Source organism: Panthera pardus, unplaced genomic scaffold (assembly GCF_024362965.1).
Source record: "Panthera pardus isolate Hobbes unplaced genomic scaffold, ASM2436296v1 HiC_scaffold_8, whole genome shotgun sequence".
Classification (NCBI taxonomy): Eukaryota; Metazoa; Chordata; class Mammalia; order Carnivora; family Felidae; genus Panthera; species Panthera pardus.
Genome location: NW_026527013.1, coordinates 153,847,731 through 153,871,341, shown reverse-complemented (window position 1 = coordinate 153,871,341; position 23,611 = coordinate 153,847,731). Strand labels below are relative to the sequence as shown.

At 45.9% G+C, this 23,611-nt stretch overlaps 1 protein-coding gene and 1 long non-coding RNA gene across 3 annotated transcripts in view; one reads left to right on the top strand and one right to left on the bottom strand.

Moving 5' to 3' along the window:
- LOC109269097 (uncharacterized) overlaps positions 1–23,611 on the top strand; it is a 158,982-nt gene that overhangs the window by 52,478 nt on the left and 82,893 nt on the right. Inside the window, exon 4 of one of the 2 annotated variants that reach the window (XR_002080943.2) lies at positions 4,326–5,511. The exons of the other annotated variant lie outside the window; for it this stretch is intronic. This is a non-coding gene — a long non-coding RNA (uncharacterized LOC109269097). Of the gene's footprint in view, positions 1–4,325; positions 5,512–23,611 lie in introns of those variants that run through there. 2 annotated transcript variants of the gene reach the window in all.
- TBXAS1 (thromboxane A synthase 1) overlaps positions 1–23,611 on the bottom strand; it is a 154,615-nt gene that overhangs the window by 57,566 nt on the left and 73,438 nt on the right. Inside the window, exon 5 of the mRNA XM_019452924.2 lies at positions 15,530–15,646. Within this exon, the coding sequence (XP_019308469.1) occupies positions 15,530–15,646 (117 nt within the window). The remainder of the gene's footprint in view (positions 1–15,529; positions 15,647–23,611) is intronic.

Genomic DNA, 23,611 nt, shown 5'->3' with positions numbered 1-23,611 from the left:
TTTTTGAGAGAGGGAGATAGAGTGTGAGCGGGGACAGGGAGTAGCAGAGAGAGAGAGAGAGAGAGACACGGAATCTGAAACAGTTCCAGACTCGAGAGCTGTCAGCACAGAGCCCGACGCGGGCCTCCAACCCATGAACCGTGAAATCATGACCTGAGCCCAAGTTGGACACTTAACCGACTGAGCCACACAGGCGCCCCCCCCCCCTTTTTTAATATTAAAATATTTTCATTTTGGAATCCGTCTAACATATGCCCAGAAAGATACAGAGAATGGTGTTGCGAACATTTGTGTAATTATTATCTAGCAAGTTTGGATCTCACTTCTGGCCGCCACCACGTTGACCCCAGCCGTCTGGCTCAAGTGGATGGAATTCTCTGTGGAGCTAACGGGCAGCCACATGACCTTCTGTTTTCTCCCTCATGTTTGCAAAGCCAGGTCGGAAACATCAAGGGGAATCCTTCCAGCCAGTGCCCGTTCTAGAACAACATCGTAGCTAAAGCAGCCCGCCCTAATACCTCGTTCTGACCATTTCTTATGGAAAACATTTTTGAAATGTTAAATATGTTTAGGTTTTACTATTTTGACACTAGAATATAACTTCTAGTGGAGGCCAGGGGAGGTTTTTGTCTTTTTGTTCATTTTTATGGCCCCAGAACCTACAACAGGGCCTTAGCCCATGGTAATTCTTTGTTGAATGAGTGAAGGAGTTGGAATGATTATGTAAGCCTCAGTGTTTGCTCTTAAAGTCTTGAGGATTTGGGGAAAGTTACAAAATGTTAATCTACTTGTTAGAATATATGTTGTTCTGAGCCAAAATCTGCCCCCTTTAACAACCTCGCACTGCTTTCATTGCCTTCTTCCTCTTGGTAGTGCTTCCAATACTCAGATGGCAGGTGCTGCTTCTCCTCACAGACCAGACAGTTCTTCCCCATCCCTTCAGCACCCCTCGTACACATGGTCTACACACACTTCTCCAATCTCATTGCGCGGGCTCGCTTTCTCTCTCTCTCCCTGCCTCCCTCAGTCATCAGTGTCACTCTTGAAAGGCACTCCATAAATGGAGCATGGTATTTCAGGTAAGATCCTTTATTAAATCTCTGGGGCGCCTGGGTGGCTCAGTCGGTTAAGCGTCTGACTTCGGCTCATGTCGTGATCTCGCAGTTCGTCAGTTCGAGCCCTGTGTTGGCCTCTGTGCTGACAGCTCAGAGCCTGGAGCCTGCTTTGGATTCTGTGTCTGCCTCTGTCTCTCTGCCCCTCCCCCCTTCTCAAAAATAAGTAAACATTAAAAAAATTATTAAAAAAATCATAAATGGATCACTCCCCTGTCTGCCAATCACAAGCCAGGTGTGTGTTGACTTTTTTAGAAGACACCTATGACAGGCAAACATTGAGGTTCCAGTCAACAAAAACCACAAGGTTTTTGATGACCATGAATCATCACCATAGGCCATTGATTTTTTGACACTTTAGGCTCCATTCATTAGAAGCGAATTTACACTTACATTACATTTATTGCCTTGAAAAGTTGTCCTGCTGTGTGTTCTGAGCAGAACAAGCTCTTCACTCCCCCTCAAACATTCAGGTGATTGGAGAAGCCCTGGCACAGTGGGACAGCCTGAGTGGCTGGTTGGAGGGACATCGGCTTTGTTGGACCCCTCCTTCCCATAGCTCTGCAAGCCAACCCCACGGTCTCTGGAGGGTAAGGAAAGATCTGTAGCTACAGGGTCTCTGGCAGAGTCCATCCCGAGAAGCAGAAGGACATTCCCAGTGAGTAAGAGTGAGCTGTAGTCTAAGCTCAGGGCTGCGTCAGTTCCCAGAACCGGGGACAGTGGCCTGGGCAGCCACATGGCAGGTCAAGGAGCAGACGCTCGGAGAGGAACATACACACACAGTGAAGAGATGGCAGAGCATCCGAGATACCCCCTTGTTGCCAAGACTCCTGGAAGAAGCCTCTGGAGAGGAAACTCCTGGGGAAAAGGACTTTTAGCTCATGGAGCTTCAAGTGCTTATAGCCCTAGAGTGTTTGTACCCGGTGTGGGTGGGCCAAGGATGCGCTCACGCGTTCAGACCTCCTCTCCTGTAACACTGCCTAGTCCTTTTGGTTCCACGTGAAACTTGATAAGTGTGCCTTCTAAGCCTCCATTCAGTTCGCCACTGGTATACAGGATCAGACACGGAGCCGCGTTGGCCCTCCACCACACTGCTACTTTACGTAGCTGTGGAATCGGTCAGTCGTCACCGTTTCTGGCCCCTCAGCCAGCTGTGCGTGAGCCTAAGTGAATATTCAGCCAGGCAACAATTACCAGTCAGTTGGCTGGGGAAGACTTTGTCAAATGATGTGCCCAAATAGAAATGTAATTGACCTCACATGCCTGTCCTGAAGTCCGCTCAAAACAGGGATTAGATGGCTATCCTGATTCTTGATAACTGGGTGGGCTTTCTATGCCAACTGCATTCTTTTCTAAATGCTCACAAACTGTCCACTTAATAATCCATCAGTACAAAAGTGCATGTAAATGGGTCACTTTTAAAAAAAATGTTTATTTTATTTATTTTGAGAGAGAGCAAGGGAGGGGCAGAGAGTGAGGGAGAGAGAGAGTCCCGAGCAGGCTCCATGCTGTCAGCACAGAGCCCAACATCAGGTTCAATCTCACAAATCGTGAGAGCATGATCTGAGCCAAAATCAAGAGTCAGAGCCTTAACGGACTGAGCCACCCAGGTGCCCCTAAACGGGTCATTTTTAATGGCCCCTGGGCCATCATTCTCAAAAATTCTTAGACTACCTTTGTGTTTGGAGAACTCTGTACTCTCTCAGCCACCTTTCTATGACTGGCTTCACTGGCTACATTCTTCCATTATTTTAATAAACTTGGTGGTACAAGTGAACTCTATTTTAATAAAATCCCATATACCAAAATTTCTCTTAGATTTGTTTTAGAGGAATAAGAACATGGTAAAAAGAAAAATACTGTTTGAAAGGAAGTCCTTTTAGGTATCAAGCTTCCAGCTTCCTTAATGTAACAAAAATGGTATGCGACATAAAATACGGTTTCCACTTAACTCTTCAGAAGTGTGCCCTGTGTATAAAGAGGGGTCCATCCATACTGAATCCAGTTGTATGCTGGACAGTGCAAAGGGGGGCTGTCCCCACTGCCCACCATCGGTTCCTCTACGTGCTTGTAACTAGAATGCTTTGCGGCTGACTGGCATGATTGTAATTTTCTACCATGCTCTGCCTGCTTTTTTTTGCACTGAATGGATAATGACATTTTTATTTGGGTTAATGTGATATGAGATGGGGCATGTAATATGAAAAATGTTTTTAAAAAGCAATGCAGAGAAAATATTATAAGACAGTAGAGCATGATCTGTATGTTGGCCAATAGCCATCATTTCAGACTTTCTTCCTTGCATTATACACAAGTAGTTATGGAATATTCACTCTTACATGAGTTGCATACAAACAAAAGCTCTCTTTGATGGGCTTGCAATCATCTTCATACAATCCACAAGCCCAGCGGTTATTCCCGTAGATTTGCAGACAGGCAGGCATAGGTGGCTTGTGCAAACACACGCGCACAGATGAACACACAATGCTATCGTCAGATCTTAATAAAAGATTCTCATTGGATTGTTACATTTCATCTTTGAAGGATAATGAGAAATTTTTATTTTTGTTTTCTCCCCCACATTTTTCACAATGCACATATGTTATACTTACCATCAGATAAAATATTAACGTTATTAGGTTTTAAAAGAAGGATTTCTTTTTGGGGATGACAGTCTAGCAGCCATGCCCCCTGGGGGAAAGTTACCTGTTTTCCTTCTCTCACCTCTCACATTGGTTGTCTTTATTCTAGAAGATGCTGAGTGTATGGCTGGTCAGCTGTTTGGTAACTAGCAGTCACCATCAAGTGTAAAGTATCATCCTCAGCCTGGGAAAGAAATTGTTCAAGGAAGAAGTCCTTGCTCACCTGGGGTTGACTGTATGGTTAAATCATCCAGTTAAAAAAATGGATATATATATATATATATATATATATATATATATCCATATATACATGTATACATATATGGATATATATACACACATATGGATATACATATATATGGATATATCCATATATATATGTGTGTGTGTGTATTTTTTTTTTTACTGACTATGTTTAGGGAATTCTGAGTCAAGGTATAGACAGAGGGCAATAGAGTTAATTCAAGAAGGTGGAGAGAGCTTTCTGAGTAGTCAAAAGAGAACTCGTGAGGTAATGACAAAGAAGGGGTAAGAAGTTCTCCTGCTCAAAGGCTTTCTTCTCTCCTTTTAGGTGATCCCCAGAATTTCATCACTGGAGTGTCCTTCTTTGAGGCTGAGATGCTGACCTTGTTAAATACACTTGACCCTGGGAGAGCAAATACTCAAAGCCTCTGCCAATTATCAGATTTCCTCTCCTTGGCACTTTTTACTTGTGTGACCTTGGGCAAATTGCTTAACTTTATTGAGTCTGTCTCTTCATCTGCAAAATGGGAATAATTAGACCTCCCTTGAAGAGTTTGATAGAGATCATATACATAAAAGGCTTGGCCCTAGAAGGTAGGTTGGCTGTCCTCTTGAGGACCCCCATGATCCCAGACCGGTTTGGATACCTGGCAACATTTTCTCTCCTCTTATTCCTCATAGACAGTGCCACATCTGATCCACCTGTTCTGGCCTCACCATGTTAATATCACTTCCTTGTATCATGTTTATCTCCCCACTGACTATTCTAATTCAGGCTTTGCCACCTGTCACCTGGAATACGGCTGTCATCCTGCTTCTTAAGAACAAAGCGGTGGAAGCATCTTTGTAATCTTAGTACTTTGTGTAGTGCCTGACACATAGGTGTACTAAAAAAAAATTTTTTTTAAGAGCCTCCCAGACTCCTTTCTTTTCACTTTTCAATCCATTCTGTACTCAACACCAGATTGGTCTAATGAAAATACTTGCTGAGGTGCCTGGGTGGCTCAGTTGGTTAAATGTCCGACTTTGGCTCAGATCATAATCTTCACAGCTTGTGGGTTCAAGCCCTGCGTCAGGCTCTGTACTGACAGCCCAGAGCCAGAAGCCTTCTTTGGATTCTGTGTCCCTCTCTCATTCTGCTCCCCCCACCCCCCCGCTCATGCTCTGTCTCTCTCTCTTTCTCTCTCTCTCTCTCAAGAATAAACATTAAAAGATTCTTTTCAAAAAAGAAAATACTTGTTATTATCTAAGTATCTCAATTGGCTGAAGGACAAAGAACAAGCTACTTATCCTATTTTCCAAAGCCCACCAAGAATGGAATCCTGCCAATAACTATGGTTGTAAGATTAGCAGATCTTCCCCCAGTCAAGCCTTCAGATGAGATCACAGCCCAGGCCAACAGCTTGACTACTACATAGAGACACCCTGAAAGAGAGGTGTCTGGCTAATCCATGCCAGATTCCTGACCCACAGAAACCACGAGCTAATAAAGTTTTGTTGTTTTAAGCTGCTAAGCTTTGGTTGGGGTAATTTGTTACACAGCAATAGATAATACACTCTCCATGTCACCTTCTTGTGGCCACTCTTGTATATTGCCATGTACTATTGAAGTTGTCAGTATTCTGTCAGGAATGAACTCAGTGCAACACATTCAGTTGAGTATCTAGTAGTATCTATGTGATGGCAGATTGACTGAATACTCATTGAGCGCCTTGACATAGAAGGAACATTCATCGACTGAAGAGCTCTATCTTAGTTTAAATGCAGTGCTGTTTGCTGGGAGCTGGCCCTTGTGAAAGACCGTGTACCCATGCTGGTTCTACCTCTTCCTTTCGGCAAGTCATTTGAATCTCTCTGAACTGGGGTCCTCATCCCCAAATGAGGGGCCAATTGAAATGCACTCTGAAGTCCCTTTCCATGGACATTCTAGGATTTGAAGGCGGTCACTAAGCATCAGATTGAGAAAGTGACTTAGAGACCATGGAAAGAACAGGCAACTTCCTAGTTGGGCACAGTAGAGGGTTGGATCCATGAGCCCCCCTACTTGCTCTACTTCCGTAAGAAAGTCTTTTTGTATTTCTTTGATGCACTGACTTCACAATTACATAAAGACCTAAATCTGGTTATTTTTATGCTCCAGTGATTTAGTAAAAGTGGGAATTAGAAATCCAGATCCTCTGACTTCTGGCTTGTTGCTTTTTCCTCCAAAATCAGAATCCGCATTCCCTTTATTCCTCAGTCTGTTTGTTTCTAGGTTATAATTTCACTTCATGCAGCTATGATGCCATGAACTTGGAAAACAAATAAATACCATTAAGCCTTCAGAGCCCTGGAAGTTTGGAAAACAGAGTTGGCCTGAGTGCTAGGGAAGACCCATTTCCTGAGCAAGGAGAGGGAAGGAGACGGTCCTTCTGCATTACCTTTTTTTTTTTTTTTAATGTTTATTTATTTTTGCAAGAAAGAGAGCACGAGAGCTTGTGCACACACACATGAGTGCACAAGTAGGAGAAGGGCGGGCGGGGGGGGGGGGAGATAGAGGATCCAAAGCAGGCTCTTCACCGAGAGTGGAGAGCAGGATGCAGGGCTCGAACTCACATACCAGGAGATCATGACCTGAGCCGGAGTCGGATGCTTCACTGACTGAGCCACCCTGGCACCGCACTCCTGCATTATCTTATGCTTCAAACTGAGATGACCCCCATACCTCGATGGTGTATAGGCGGGGTGACTCATTTGTCTACATATGAAGAGGGATTCTGAAAAAAGCCCTGAGATCAAAATACGGCCCTTGGGAGCTGTCCCCCTGGCGCCATGGAAAGGGGAGACTCCAGAGGTCCGAGTTGCAGCTGCCCTCATCTGCTCCACAAGTGTCTGTCGCGCGGGTCCAGGGGAAGTCTCTTTCCTTACTCCCTCCCTTTCAAGTACCTAATAGCTCCTCACTCTCCAGTGAAGCTCGCACCAAACACGCCCCGGGCACAGAACTGTCGGTGCCTCAACCTACTTCTCCAGTTTTCTCTCATGTACTGTGTGTTCCAGCCAATTTGTACTCCTCTGTTCCCTGAACACATCCTGTACTTTTCATCCAGATGCCTTTGTTCCTGTAGCTCATTCCACTTGCAATGCACCTTCTCCCTCTGTCGAAACTCCGTCGAATCTTCAGGACTCACTTCCAGTGCTACCCCCTGCCCCCCAGAGTGGCTTCTGATGCTCCAAAGAGGATGTGAACTCTGTCACTGTTTTCCATACTTGGTAATCATGTAGGAATATGCCCTTGTTGCCCTTCTGCATTATAAACCCCTTAAAGACGGGAACTAATAAACCTTCATTGAATTTTATAAATTTAATGTTTCGTTCTATTTGGCACTCTCAGACCTGCGGGCAGTGGTGTTTTGGAACTGATGTCAGAGGGGGATTTTTCTAAATAAATAAGGGTCAGCTCATGGGGATGGGGGATGGTATGTGAGCATATTGTTGGCTTCAAACATGAAAAGATTAATACCTTAAAGTGCTTTAAACGGGTGGCTAACATGTAAAATTAATACCAGTTAACAAAACTTATCTCCTTTTGCCATCTAGATATTAAAAACATCCACAACTTATTTTTATGCAGAATTTCCTGCTGCTAAGTATCAGCTCTAGCCATCTAGGTGAATAATCAAGTGTCATTTCTAATAAGTCAGCGGTTCCTGTCAAGAGTTGTGACCAATTAGAACTCACCCCGATGAGGAGGTGGCTGCTGGTGTTGCCAAGCAACAGCCAAGCTGGGAGGCACATTTAGATGCTCGGTTAGATTTAACCAGTGGCAAGTCAGAGTGACATTATGATTCTGGCAAAGGAAAGCCAAATTATAGCCCAGGATGGGGTACCCGTGATGAGGAGTGTGTTTTCTTTTAAATGCAAATGGAAAAGGAACATTTTAACCAGAATTTAAGCAGTCCATCATTATACTGATTTTAATTAGGAGATTAGGTGTCAGTGGAATACAACTGTGTTGAAAGATAATGGTCTCTTGCTGCTAGATAAATACCCAGACATTCTGCAAAATGGGCAACTGGTCAGGCAGGGACAATGTCTTTTTGGACTCCGAAGTATTTATTGCCACAGCCACACTTGGTTATAATGACTTTCATTTTTATTGTTTGAAGAGATTAAGAAATAAAAGCAAATATTAAAAATAGACTGCTGCAGGCTCATGCAGCCGAGAGAAAGCTGCCTGCTGCAACATTACTGGAAGCCTGGGTCCTGTCCTAGAAGCCCTCATGCATGATCATCCAGAGAGTGTACGGTGAAAATTTAAAGGCCAAACTAAACCATGATGAAGACTGTAATTCTGTGAAGCCTTTTGCACTGAAATGATCGTAGCTATGCATTTACTCATAAGCTGGCTATATCAACTTAAATTTTTTAAAATTGTAGTCGTTCTGGAGTAATATGTCTTCTCCAAGGCAGGAAAGGCCTGGAGGGAATAATAACCACATCTGCCTCCGCCTTTAAGATTCATACATTATTGACTGTGCCTTCCTGACAGGAAACATCTGGATGAAAGTGAAAAATTAGGCAGAGAGCTGGATTCTCAGCGACTGTGAGAGATACCAGCCTTCCCTGTCGGTCTGGCTTTTCTTTAACTGAGTCCCTATCCACAGAGATATGATTGGCTCATTTAGTGTTGAGTGACACGCCCAGCCTGGCTCAGGCTGTCATGCCTGAAGCTTCCAGGTCTCCTGTATCTGCTCAGTCACCATCAGCTTAGTTTTGTGGGTGAATGAGGCAATAACCATCACTTCTACAGTGCTTTGAGGACTGAGAAGACACAAGCCACCATATTGGGTTGGATCCGTGGTCCAACCAATTTGGAGCCACTTAAAAATGGCCGCCCTCATGGATTCTACCACCAAAGTCACAGCGCCCCGTGGCCTCATTTCTGTCAGTAGCTGACTTTGATGTTAACGACCCATGCTTTCACCTACTAAAAACTTAACTAAAACTTAAGCCCAGAACAAGATTAAACAGATTTCTTCACTGCAGATCTCTCCCAACCTGTTAATATGTTAAGCAAATCGCTCAGAAGATGGTTTGCAGTGTTTTCCGGAATTGTATGACCACGGGTCCTGTCAAACCCTTTTCCTCAGTAGTAATTCATAGCTTGAAAGTTCATTATCATAGAAGTATGGTCTTGATGCTTTTCTCTTAAATGTATTATTTTATACTTTCTTGGTTACACTGAAAGCTAGCTGCCACTTTTGTGTTGACTTACACAATCTTAGAAGAATGTTGGAAACTTACTCTAATTGATGTGATATTTCTAAAATCAGAAGAGCTTAGAGGAATATACAAATGTGTAGGTTTCATGGTGTGCTCCCTCTTTCGGATGAATTACAAAATTCAAAAATAAAATTAGTGCTAACCTCGGTCCCCAGGGAATCCCCCTTATTTATATTTTTCCCTCAGAGGAGAATTAATTTAGCCCCAGTTTTGTTTCTTAAAATTAAATCTATTTACTTCCTGACCCATAATAAAGTTTTACACAACCCCAGGGTTACTCATTAATAGTCTTTGGGAAAGAATCTAGCACAAGACTCTAAAAATCTCAATAAATCTACTGGTTGCCCTTTTTAAAAACTTAATCTTTTAGGGGACAGGGTGAAAACTCTGGCAGGTCAGCTGGGCAAGATGTTCTCTAATAAAAAAAAAATCCTTTGTTTCCTCAGTGGTGCTCAGCAGTCCTGTAACTTAAACCTCAATAGCATGGCTGTCACTGGACTATATGATTTCGGTGGCCTTTTTTTCTGGAATCAGGGATGCAGCAACTAAATTTTCACCAGTTCTGCATCTTTCTGTGTTACCCCTAGCCTTAAGCCAAAACCCAATCTTCTTTTAAGTAAAAATATGGCTTCATGATATAATGCTGATTCTAAAATAACTTTCAAGCGTTGCTGACCCATGCTGCCTAATATGCACGCAGATAAAGACGGTGCCATCTAGAGCCTTTGAATATTAATGACACTTCCAGACACAGGTAGTAAAGGACTCAGACCACCAAGGTGCTAAAGGAGAAAAGCCTCAGAATTCCAAGGGAAAGCAAATCTTTATTTCAAGAATAAATTCTGAAGTTTGATAATAAAAGTCCCCAAGCTACTTACAAATTCAGAAAGGAATGGAGATATTGATATTTCAAAGCTATTTCAGGGAAAACTGACTCAGATGCCCATAAACCGAGTGGAGAGCAGGCTCGGGTCTGTGGTCCGAGCCTCTCTTATTGTCTCCGCCCCTCCACCCCATGTCCTTCTGTGCCTCGTTCTCCTCTCTGTGTCTCTGTGGCCTGTTTTTTCTGTTTCTGCATGTATATGCTCGTGACTCCAAAGAGAAAGCCAACGATTTGCCTCCTCCCCTTATTTAATTTTTCCTTGATAAAACTATTTCCTTTTATTTTTCTTTTATCTTAGTCTCAACATATATCCTTCAGTAGAAAGCTTCCTGACTCTGATTCTTCATTCATCCATCCATTCATTCATCCAGCAAATCATTATTGAGTGCCTGTTCTGTGCCTAGTGCAATGCAGTTAGCAATAAAGAAAAGAGAAGTAAAGTAAATGGACTGTTCACTGGCAATAGCACTACAGAGAAAAATAAACAAAGCAGGGAAGGGCATAGAGAGTTCTGGGGCCCAGCTCCTGCAAGTCTGGGGAAGCCCTGAGTCTGAGATGGTCAGGCAAGGGACCAAGAGGAAGACTCACACCAGTGCTTTCCACTCTGACTCTTACCAGAATTGTGCCAGGGAACTTGTAAAACATACAGGTTCTCAGTCACCTTTAGACATTCTCATTCTGTAGGTCCTAGGGTGGCTAGAGTTATGTATTTTTAAAAAAATGTTTATTTATTTATTTTGAGAGAGCGGGAAGGAGAGCGACATAGGGGCAGAGAGAGAGAGGGAGAGAGAGAAGCCAAGCAGGCTCCGTGCTGCCAGCACAGAGCCCGTCACAGGGCTGGGACTCCAGAACCGTGAGATCATGACCTGAGCCTAAACCAAGAGTCGGATGCCTGAGCCACCAAGGCGCCCCTAGAATTAAGTATTTTAACAAGGATCCTAGGTGATTCTGGTGCAGCCCTTGGTCACACAGGTTTGAGGACCAGTGACATAGAGAGCAAAGGCCAGTGGGAGGTTAAGGTCCAGAGAATGCATCCAGAAACTTAGAGGGTTAGTTTGGTTAACTATTGGTTAACCCAAACTATTGGTTAACTCAGTATTTTACTGGCTACATGCAATAAAGGTGACTCACTTATGCTGGGCAAGGAGGCAGTCAGGGGCACTAAAGTCTGGTACCCTGCCCTCCTCCCCTCCCCCTCCACCCATCTTCCCCAGGATAAAAACCCACCCCCTTGTCATATCCTCCATCCTGTCTACAACCTGGTGTAGAGTGATGCTCCACGCTCAGAGCCCCAAATCTTGCTCTTTGGATTCCAAAGGAAGCTCCCTTTGAAATTAGGAAAACTCTTTTCTCTCCCGAGACTGTTTAACTTCCAAGACCCCTGTCCCAATAGGACTCGAGAAAGCCTGATCTGCTGTTCAAGACTGAGCACCGACCTCCTTGTTCTGGAAGGCACCCCCTTCCTCCTTCGGGAGCAACACGCACCATTGACTCAGTGCAGGAAAGAAAATCACAGGGCGTGTGATTTAATGTTTGAAAATATTATCTTTGTCACCTATTTTTTCATCCTGGCGTTCCTCTCTATTTCAGCAGCGCTGAACACCTCTGGCCGCTCCTTGCTCCTTGCTCCTTGCAATGCATTTCCCTTCCACTTTCTCCTGGACTCGCAGGCTTTTCTTCCCGAGGCTTATTTGTAGGTGTCTCCTCCGCCCTGCACTTAGATATGGTTCTCCCCACCACCCTCTTCTCTTCCTAGGTAGACTGCATGCACTCGGGGGGTGAGCTCGCCCATGTCTGTGTTTTTGAGGACCATCTTTCCTGCCGTTCTCTCCTGAGCTCCAGATCTGCAGTCAACAACTTGCTGATGCATCTATTTAGATGCCCCACCCCCCACCAAGAACCTTAAATTCGGTCTAAATGCTCCAGAGGTGGGGAGAAGGAGGTCTACTGCTGCCACTGGAATGGCATCCTTTCTAATGGAAACCCAAGAACTTAAAGTATATTAAGTGGAAAGAAGGTTTTCAATAAAGTTGACTGGGAGTGTATGTTAAGTAATGGGGTAGAATGGAAGCAAACCCCAGGGAATCCGGTCTGTGAAGTTTCTTCCCCCTGGGGGCACCTGGGTGGCTCAGTTGGCTAAGCATCCAACCCTTGATCTCGGCTCACATCGTGATCTCACCGTTTGTGAGTTCAAGCCCCGTGTCTGGGTTCTGCACTGACAGCAGTGAGCCTGCTTGGGATTCTGTTTCTCCCTAGCTCTGCCCCTCCCCAACTCGTGCTCTTGCGTGTTCAGGCACTCTCTCTCTCTCTCTCTCTCAAAATAAACTTAAAAAAAAAAAAAGAAATTTCTTCCTCTCCCCCTCTTCTCCCACCTCCGGCTCCCTCTGCCTCCCTCCCTGTCATTTATGACCTCCCTCCTTCCCCTAGGTACCTCAGTGCAGTAAAACACTTGAAGGAACTCTATTTTCTGCACCTAATTCAGGTTCTGAGAATTTGATTTCTGAACCAGGAGGAGAAAATGCTTTGGATCCCAGGAGCATGGAGGTTGTTTGCGAAATGACATCATATCCATTTCTGGAGTATACTCTATAAGGTGCTAAAGAAATCTAGACCTTGAAAAAAACATTCGGATTTATTTGCTTTCCCCAAAGAAACATAGCTTAAATCTGTCAAGAAAACTTTTTTTCCCTTTCTTGAAGCTTCCTTTAAAAAAAAAAAAAATCTGGTATCCTTCATCATTTTCTTTTTAACAAATGATGAGATTCCGCATCCAAATCACCTGCCAAATCACCTCTTCCTAAAATAAAGAAGTGTGCTGCCACACGTTTGAGCTAGTGATGTCCACCCATGATTTACCTACTTCTCGTTCCTTCCTCTACTGTTGGTTAACTCAGAACTTTACTGGCTACACGTAATAAAGGTGACTCTCCCTCCACCTGTTTGGGTGGTCAAAACACTGCTTTGCAAATTTTATTTATTTTTATTAAAAAAGTTTTTTTTTTTAACTTCTTTTTGTTTTTGAGACACAGAGCACGAACAGGAGAGGGGGAGAGAGAGAGGGGGACACAGAATCCGAAGCAGGCTCGAGGCTGTCAGCACAGAGCCCGACGCCGGGCACGGGGCTCGAACCCCCGAACTGTGAGATCGTGCCCTGAGCTGATGCTTAATCGACTTAACCAACGCTTAATCGACGGAGCCACTCAGGCACCCCAGCTGTGCAAGTTTTGAAGGAGCAGGCCCTTTCTTCAAACAGATCCTCACCTGAGTCTCAGTCTCTCACCCAGCCGGAGTGTGGAGCAGGGCCCATTGCTTCAGCTGAGGGGAGACCTCCCCTCCCTGTGTTTCCTTTCGGGGAACTTCCACGAGGGGGTGGCTCCCAGCGCTGGCTTCACATCGGAATCACCCCGGGAGTTGCAAAGCCTCAGACCCAGACTGCATTCCAAGCCAGGCCAATTGAATCGGAATGTCTAGACGTGGGACCCAGACACCAATGGTTTTGGAAGCTCCCAGGTGATTGCCATGTGCCCACGCGGCTGAGGAGGGCGGTGTCTCCTGCTCTCCACACCCTCCCTTGCCAGACTGGGAGCTGGGAGGAAGGGACTGAGCGTGAATGGGCAGCCGTCGGAATCTGGCTCCCGTGTGCTTTTCTGCCCTCCTGCCGGTAAGGCTGCAGCGTCCCCGTCCGGGTGAACTCCTGGCAGGCCCACGTGACCAGATGGCAGAGCTACGTTTCTCAAAGGGCGTACCGGTAAGAAAGGAGAGATTTGTATGTCCTCTGCGGGAAATGTGTTTCCATACCTCAGCTGGTTCCAAACTTAGGCAGAAAACACAGAAGTGTTGCTCCTGAGCCCCCTAGGTTTCCAACATAACCCCCACGTGCTCCCCTTCCCCCTGCCCTCCAGATAGCCCCTGGGACAGTCCCACGGAGCCTTAGGACAGTGTTCAAAAATCACACATAGGGTAGAGGAGCCAGGCAGAGAGGTTAAGCGTATTCAGGAGCTGGATTAGGATGTTGGCTCCGACTTACAAGCCGTGTGACGTGCTCACAAAACTTCATCTCTCTGTGCCTCAGTTTCCTTATCTGTGAAATGAGGGTGCTCGTAATCGTATTTACGTCAAAGGGACGTGGTAAAGATTAAGCGTGTTAATATACACGGGAAGCTCTCAGAGTGGTGCTGGCACAGCTAAAAGCTTGGTGGGCTTTAGCTGGTGCTGTATGAGCTCAGCTCACCCTCTGCCCTCAAATACCAAAGGCTGTGTGGAAACACAAAACCTCACTGAACGTGGGCAGGACCACTGGTTTCTGAGTGAGTTATATTGGATGGGATTAGTTGTGAAGTATGGGACCTCTCCTCTCCCTGGGGGCGGGGCCTTAGAAGATTTCTAGGAATTAATCAGGACTGTACGGATGAGCATCTTGTGATTAAGAGCAGCTTTCACTTAGTGAACTGAAGACAGGCCACTCTGAGCCCAGGTTTTCTGGAACAGCTAGACATGGTGGATGAGTCTGGAAGGACGCTTGCTTTGGAGTTGCCCGGGGCACTTGGGACTCTGACTGAGGCAGTCCCTGAGTGCTTCACATCAGAAGGGTTCAAGTGCACAGTCCCGAGTTCTTACAAAATTCAGAGCAGACACCGAAGCCGCACCAGCAATTGAGAGGCCATCAGTGAAGACCAAGTGTGACAGAACTTGGCCAAGAGGCAGGACAGACAGTCCGAAGAAAAGGGCGGGTCTGTGGGGGGGGGGGTGGGGAAGAGGGACCCCAGAGTTTGAGAGCTGGTAGCATGTTGTGGATGCCCCCTGGTCCACTGACTTGGCCCCCAAGGTTAACCTGGGCATGCCTGCGTGCCTAGAGTTCACTCCTCCCCAGTGATCCGCGGCCACCTCTTCCCTATTTCTGACTGGACTCACAGCTCACCTGTGTTTCAACCTGTTCTCTGGTTCCTTGCTGTGTAAGAGGTGTTTCACCGTTCAGATGCATCCGCATCACCTGGGAGTTTATTAGAAATGCAGAATCTCAGACCTGCTGAGTCAGAATCTGCATTTTAACAAGATCCCCAGGTGATCTATCCGACCTGGAAGCATGAGAGGGCCCTCCTCCGGTTTTCTCCTGGGCGCCCCCAAAATGCCTGGGGCAGAGTCTTGGGACTTCACAGGAGTGCCTGTAGACTCACAATTGCTTCGCAGCAATTGGAGATGGGGGAGGCTGGACAAATGGAAGACACTCGGACACATGCCCTGCAGCATAGGAGGCCCCAGTGGGCAGGGCATTTTAATGCACCTTCTGGACAAGTGATGTGGTGTGAACCAGCGCTCCATCACCATTTGGAGAGAAGAAACCTCTTTCGGGGAGGGGGTGGGGTGAGTCTGCTTTTCCCGCGTCTTACCTCATTGAGCTTCTCAGGACTGAAAGCAGAAGTCAGGACACTTCTGACCTCTTCCCACCTTTTGTCACGTAAAAACAGGACGCTGTCCATTACGGGTTTGGACTCCAAGCCAGACACCTGAGGACAACAAGCAGAAGATTAGGACACAAGGGAGCCAAAGACACCTTGGTGGCAACACAAGTCTATTGTAAACACTTGGGTTAAAGTCCACCAGTGACCAACAAATTAGGAGATTTCTCTGGCAAGGACGCAGAGGAAGTATGCGAAGCCTCATGGATAACGATGTAAAGGTTCATGGCTGAGGGCCTGGAGGCTGCAGATGGGTGGGCTCTGTCACAGTGCGGTCACTACTGTACAAACAACTCAGCAACTTCTACGTGTTGTGCATTCCCCCTGCTGAGTGAGGGTTCCCCTAGGACCCTACGGAAGGCTTCTCAGAGACAGGCTAGTCTTTCCTGGGGTTGAGTTTCACGTCTGAACTTTGTGGTGAGGGGTTTTGTGTGGCTGGATTGGTCAGGTTGGGCTGGGAGTTGACGGACTTATGTCTCTGGGTCTTTGGCGATGTGTATGTAGAGCAAGAGAGAACGTGGGGAGCATGGGGGGAGGGAAAGGGAAAACAATCTTTCAGAGGCATGTCCCAATGGAGCCGCTTCTAAGAGAACACCTGTCATGTTTCCGAGTTCTTCTATTCATCCATCCATTCATTTTTTTTTCACTCAGCAAACATTTGTTGTGTCTAATGTGCAAGGAGTTGGCTACTCAGTGTTGAATAAAGAAGACATTGTGGGGCACTTGGGTGGCTCGGTTGCTTAAGCGTCTGACTTTGGCTCAGGTCATGATCTCGCGGTTCGTGGGTTCGAGCCCCACATCGGGTTCTGTGCTGACAGCTCAGAGCCTGGAGCCTGTTTTAGGTGCTATGTCTCCCCCTCTCTCTGCCCCTCCTCTACTCATGCTCTGTCTCCCTCTCCTTCTCTCTCTCTCTCTTTCTCTCTCAAAAATAAACATTGAAAAAAAAAAGATATTGCACTGACCCTCTTGGAGTTGATAGTCTACTTGGGATGCAGACAGTAAGCCTCTGAACTAACAAATATGCATGTCATGAGAAAGAAGTAGGACAAGGCTAGAAAATGATAGGTGCCTGACTGGCTAGGAAGGCTTCTCAGTGGAGGAGATATTCAAGCTGAGTCCGAAAGCATGCAAAACACAAGGTCTCCTCACTCTTCTCCCCAGGCCGATCTGTTCCATTTTGAAATCAGCTACTCCTACCCAAGTCATCAAAACTGGGGTCCCTGCAGCTGGTCAGAGTGCACCCAGACCCAGGGCTGTGGGGTACAGGAAGGCAGGGGGATTGGAAGACCTGGTACTCTTTGGAACAATGTGTGAGGGACAGTTTTTGCTATTTCTTTTCACTGTTTTGTGGTTGAAATATGAAGCCAGCCATCATAATTCAAAAGCCTCGTAAAAGCTCGTGTTTAGAGGAAAATTATAATTTTCTGATAAAATATGAACATTCAAAATAAGCTATAAAACATAACTGCAAAAGTATCCAGGAGGGGATTTAATTATATATTAGAACAAAGTTGCTGAGATACTTCTCTGCAGAGAAATGCCTCTCTCTGTTTAGAATGAAACTCTAGGAGTACCATGGCCATTCTACAGAATTATTACCTTCATGGAATTTGGGGAACATAATCCATTTGTTTGGGTTCTGGAGTTAAAGAAGGAAAATTTACATATTGGCAAACACCCGGTCCTGGGCCATGTTACATGAAATAAAGCATCTCATTCCAAGGAGAGCTGGGTGGTTTCTGGGGTTTGATGAAACAGAATAAATTAGAGATAAGAGCAATGGTTGATTGGATTTTGCATCTATCCTTCAGACCCAAGGAATGGATCCATGAGATTTTTTTTTTTTTTTTTAATCGTGCATCTAGAGGACAAATCTGGTCTTCCGTGCAACTTGTCCATGTTGTCCTCAGATATGTCCCTCGTCAGCTTGCCTGCCAGTGCTCTCCTCTTGGCCCAGAACTGCCATTAGAATTCTCCATTTTGTGATGGAAAATTTCAGGGCCTTGGTTAGAGTAATGTTTTGGTTTCTAGAGATGATGCTGTAATAGGGAGAGCAGCCGATTGGTCGTTTCAGGAGAGCCATGGGATGGTGAGGGGACAGTCTGACAGATTTTGGAACATGTAGTTGGAAACAGAAGACTTGGAAGATCAGAGAGTGTGCTTAGGATGCACTGAAAAACTACTTATCAAATACGTATTATGTGGAAGAGGAAATTTAGGTGGTTTTTGGTGACCTTGAGAGGTGGAGGTGGGTTCCATACTGGAAGTGATGGGGGAAATTCCAACTTTCTAAAGGAGCACTCCTGAACAGTCAGAAGTCAGAATTATTCCAAGATAAAATAACCTCCTTTGAGTGATGAGCCCCCATTGCTGATGACCGTAATCCATTTTTTAGAAATTCTGCACAAGAGGCTTGAGTGTCAAGGGGGGATTGGTCTAAACGATGCTTAAGAATTGTTCCAACCCTGAGGCTTCATCTCCAGGGGGCCCCTGCAGGCTGTTTTTTGATTTTTAGTTTGCCTACACACACACACACACACACACACACACACACACACACACACACACACACATACTTTTCAAATGTGGCAAAATACACATAATGTAAAACTTACCGTTGTAACCATTTTTAAGCACACAGTTCTGTAGCATTAAGTACATTCACACAGTGCAACCACCTCTGCTGCCTGTCCACAGAATGCTTTTCATCTTACACAACAGATGTTCTGTGCCTATTAAACACTAATCCCCTCCCCTGCTCCAGCCTGGTCTCCACGTAATAATTGACTTGATTGACTGAGTGATGCCTTGAGAGCTCCGTACAGAGAGCTCTCCCCCAAAGGAATGAGGTACGGGACTGGTAAGTCTGATGGGGCAGGACTATGGAGATAGGAAGGGAACACAAGACTCAGGAAGAAAAATCCAGAGATCTAGGGCTGTCTACCCAGCCCTGTGTCCTGAGTCTCAGCGAAGGCACCTCCACTCACTCTCCAGCCTGGCGTTGCCAGACTGCAGGCAATAACCAGCCATGAAATCAACATAGTGGATGGCAACCAGCATTTTAAAAAAGAAAAGCTAAGAGACACAAGGAATATAACACAGTAGAACATACAGAGGAGCATTTCACAAAGTAAGGATAAGCATTTTGTTGTTTTCAAGATAGGTGTGTGTGTGTGTGTGTGTGTGAGAGAGAGAGAGAGAGAGAGAATGTGGTTTTGTGTGTGTATTCTGTGTCATGATGTGAAAATAGGTTTTTACTGTAGGCCACAGTCAAACAAGTTCGAAAAGCCTACTTAGCCTACTAAACCCCAAACTGGGAGTCATCCCCGCCCCTCTGCCCGCCAACTAAAGTCCTGTTGGTCACAGCGTTAGTTAGCAAGCTGTGAACATTTATCGAGCTCCTACTATGTGCCAAGCGCTATGCTAGCATTGAGACTATCAAGACAAAGAATGGAATCCTTGCCCTCAGACGAGCTCACAGTTGACTTGCAGGGTGGGAATGGGGTGGTTTACAACCAATATTGCTGATCTTACAGCTAACAAAGTGCTTTTCACACCACTTCATTAATCTTGGGAGCGGTTCTCCAGGAATGGGGAAACACTGCCCTGCCAGGCAGTGACGGATCAGTAGCGGCCTCGTGGCTCCCCTGCTAAGTTTCCCTCAGACAGCTGAATGTGTTTGTCTTTTCAGTTAAGATCTCTTAAAAGAGAGTGTAGCTTATTAGACCAGCTGAGCATAAACTTCAAAACTTTGAAGAATCCCATCACCCGGAGGACCAGGTTACGAAAGAAAACCAACACCTCGGTATTGTGTGTTCACATGTGTTCACCATTTATTGGGTGGTCAGTGTGGGCCAAACCAGTGCCTCTCAACTGGCCTGATAGAGCCACATGAGAACCACCCACTCTTCCCAGAAGGCTGCAAAATGCCCGCGGTGCATTTGCCATAACCGAGTACGCATGTCATTATGCAAAAAGTGTAAAAGAATATGAAGCCGTAGCCAAAAAAAAAAAAAAAAAAAAAAAGTTGTGTCCTGGAACATGCGAGAACATCGACTTAAGGTCCGTACGATCTCTATGATGCCTTGGCAAGGCAGACAACAGTTCTCTAGCAGCCACCCAGAGCTGCCGGTAATAGGTGAACAGGATATGGTTATAAATCACTGGTCATGATGCTCGTCCTGCCAACCTGTTTAGTGTAAGAGTGTGTCAGATAGGCTGCAAAAATATTAACATCAAAGTATGCCATGATCACAAGATTCCGGGCCCATGGTTGCAAAGTTTCTTTCAGATTCTCACACAACCTTGTACCGAAGACCTGGTACTCCACGGCACCACCTGTCTCTCTCCTCACCTGCGTGTGTGAAACCTCTCGCACTGCCTCTTATTATGTTAATCAACAAAAACTCTAGAATGCTCTCACCTGGATAACCCCAAATTCTGTTTCCTGAAAACCTGTTCTTTCAACGTGTGACAATTGCGATCTGGCTGTTCAAAGATTCCAACCAAGCAGGGCTTCTGTCTGGTGCTTTGAAATAGCAGAAGTGTTCCATCCCCACTGGACAGTTTTCATCCACGCACTCTTGGCCAGTAGAAAATGGTCCCGAGAAACACCATGCTCCCTCGCTGTGGTCTGAGAGCATGGCCTCTGAGGAAGGAGGCTGGCTTAGGGGGCACGTGGGGGCTCAACCCAGCTCAGGCTTCATTTCCAACTTGGCATCTGCTAGTGGAAGGAAGGGGACCTCTTCTAATTTGGACAAAGTCCTGATACAGACTCTGGTGGCCCTGCCTGATATAGAGTTCTTAGCATTTTGGCTGCCAAAGAGGAGGAAACCACAGGTTTGGAACTGCACTTCTGTTAGCCCCATGCCCCACAGCTCAGGCTCTTCTTGACTGGGGAAGGGGTCAGGGGGCCTTGTTAAATCTTCTGAGGAAAACTTTCAAAAGCTCTTAGCAGTTTCTTGCCAGAAGCAGAGTTGAGGAGGGGCAGGGTGTCCCTGATCTAGCACCTGTCGCACTTGGCTGGAAGGAAAAATTCCCTTGGGCCCTAAGAGGGACCCTTGCATATGAAGCTCAAGATGGCTCTCTGGGATGCTGGTGGGATGCCATGGTTTACCCACTGGTGCTGACTGCACCTGAACTGGGAACCAGAGAGACCCAGGGGTTAGCTAGTCTAATACCCATACTTGACAGGAAACGGGCTCAGAGAAATGACAGGAGTGGTCCACATTACTCAGCTATTTAAAGGCAGCAAATCCAGATTCTGATTTAATTTCTTTAAGCCAAATGCCTTTCACCATGCTGCTGGGCTATGGCTTAGAAGTAAAGGGAGAATGGGGGGAAATGGGGTGTCATTAAAAGGAGATCAGGCAGAGAAGCATGAGGGTCAGTACTCACAGGCACAGTGACTTGACTTCCTGAGATGTTCAGGAATCCAACCACTGGGACACCAGCATTGCTTCTGTGGCTTATTTACTATTCTCTCCCCCAAATTCTAGAGGAGATTCATCTCTAGATGAATCTGCCACCATAAAAGTTAAAGAAATAAGGTATAAATACAAGAACAAGATTTTACTTATCTCCTTTTAAAAATATGTAAAGATGGCTTCCTGCTGAACCAAGGGCCTAGTAAGACACGGTATATGAAATCATTTTCAGCGAGATGTTGAAGTTTAAAAAACTGCAAGGCACTGAGAGAAGAGCATTTGAGCATTCGAATCAATACCACTTAGCACAATTCCTACACTCCTAAGGCTTCATGATGCACTCCGTGCCTTTAAAAATGTTAACGTGCACACTTACCCACCAAGTTGAAAACGTGAGGCTATGTGTGTTTTACAGACCAAATGCAATTCTCTGAACCTGGCTTTTTCAGGGCCAGCCATGTCTAGACATGGGGAAAGCGAGGGAAAGGGGAGGCTTACAGGTTGTGGGCATCCCATCATGGCTGTCACTTGGGGACTAACCATGAATAGCCCATCCCAGGATGAGACGCTCCCAGCTCAGGCTGGAGGGTTTTCTGTGCATAGCACAGTGTGTCATATAAACCAGAGAGTCCTGGCTCAAAATAGAGCCCAGGCAAATGAGATCGCACACATCTGTTTCTGGCTTTCGGCAGTCTGGGTTTTAAGTATGGACGTCTGCCTTGCTCAGAGCTGTGGACCTATCATGTACCCTGACCCTTCTCAAGAAACACAAGGCTACTAAGTGCAATAAGTCAGAGAAAGACAAATACCATATGACTTTACTAACCTGTGGAATTTAAGAAACAAAACAAATGATCATAGGGGGAAAAATGAGAGAGACAAACCAAGAAACAGGCTCTTAACTGTAGAGAACAAACTGATGGTTACCAGAGGGAAGGTGGGGGGCAGGGGTGATGGGTGAAACAGGTGATGGGGATTAAGGAGGGCACTTGTGATGAGCACTGGGTGTCTTATGGAAGTGTTGAGTCACTATATCCTACCCCTGAAACCAATATTATCCTGTCTGTTACCTAACTGGAATTTAAATTAAAACTTAAAAAAATCACAAAGGTAAAGTAGCATTCAAGGTTTGACTGAAGTGATGAGAGCGTCCCTAAGTGCGCAAAGACCGTTCTCTCGGTGTAAATCGTAGTGCTTGCGTTTGAAAACCTGAAAGTTTTCATTTACTCAACATTTTATTTAAGGGAAAGGGGATCAGAAACTCTAGACGAGCAAGTTTTCAAAAGCTGTCAGTGGAGAGGTGCTGGTTGCTGGTGTAGGGGACAGTTGTATGGCAAACTGGCCGGGCTCCCCCCACCCCCGCCTCACCGGACACCAACCAACAGGCAGGTCCCTTGGCCCCAGCACAAGTGACCTGATCCACCTGGAGCCCTGGATGGAGCTTGCTTGCTGACGAGTTCTGTAACGAGGCAGTACACCCCTGTTACTCTCTGTAATGGGGTGCTGGTGCAGATACACAGGGTAAGAAGGTTCTCAGTGATTCATTTGCCTCAGAACTTGAGTAATCTTTGCCAGTGCCAAGGGCTTTGTGGTTTCACAGGAAAACCTATGATTCCCATGTTGTATGTGGTGAGAGGCGGCACCTGGGGCAGCTAGGCCCTTGGGTCTTGATGGTTCTGGATAAAACCACTCACCAAATCCATTACATGGCTATAGGTGCGACTCTAGTGAGTCAGTGCTGTGGCTGGACCTACACTGGACAGGGGGCCCCCCCAGTGTTGCCTGTGAGGACATGAGGGTTGGTACTCACACCCTACACACATACCACCACCTCTGCTCCACACGCCAGGGGTAGAACTAGGGATGGGCAGCCTACAGCCCACCCCGTGGACCATGCTGCCATTTTGGTCCAGAACACAGAGGTGGCAGCAGGTTTAGTGACTGAACATGTTGTCTCCATGCCCCCATCCAACTAGACCGATGTAGCATAGACCACAGACCACCCTACGTCTTATCAACCTTCCTACAGCTTCCCCAACCCTAGGCTCTGAGGAGAGGCCAGGAATAAGAAGTTCCCCTGCTGGTTATGACTGTTTCTGCCCAGTCATGTGAACCCAGCTCCATTTTCCCACAGACCTTTAAAAATAAAAGCTGCACGCATGGCTTCATGGAGTACCCGCTAGCAAAGAAGAGCTAATTAAAGACATCTAAATAAAAAAGCTGGGTCCTGAGGTGCTGGGACATCTGAGGTTCCATAAATGCTAAGAAGGGGGTGCCTGGGTGGCTTAGTAAGTTAAGCATCTGACTTTGGCTCAGGTCGTGATCTCACAGCTTGTGGGTTTGAGCCCCACATCGGGCCCTGTGCTGACAGCTCAGAGCCTGGAGCCTGCTTTGGATTCTCTCTCTCTCTCTCTGCCCCTCCCCTGCTTACACTCTTTCTCTCTCTCAAAAATAAATAAATAAATAAACAAATAAACATTAAAAAAAAAATTTTAATTAAAAAAATGCTAAGAAGATTGATTTGGGTCTAACGGTAAACTGTGGTGGTACCATCATGCAGGCACTTCAGGAAGCACTTAGTGCCCTG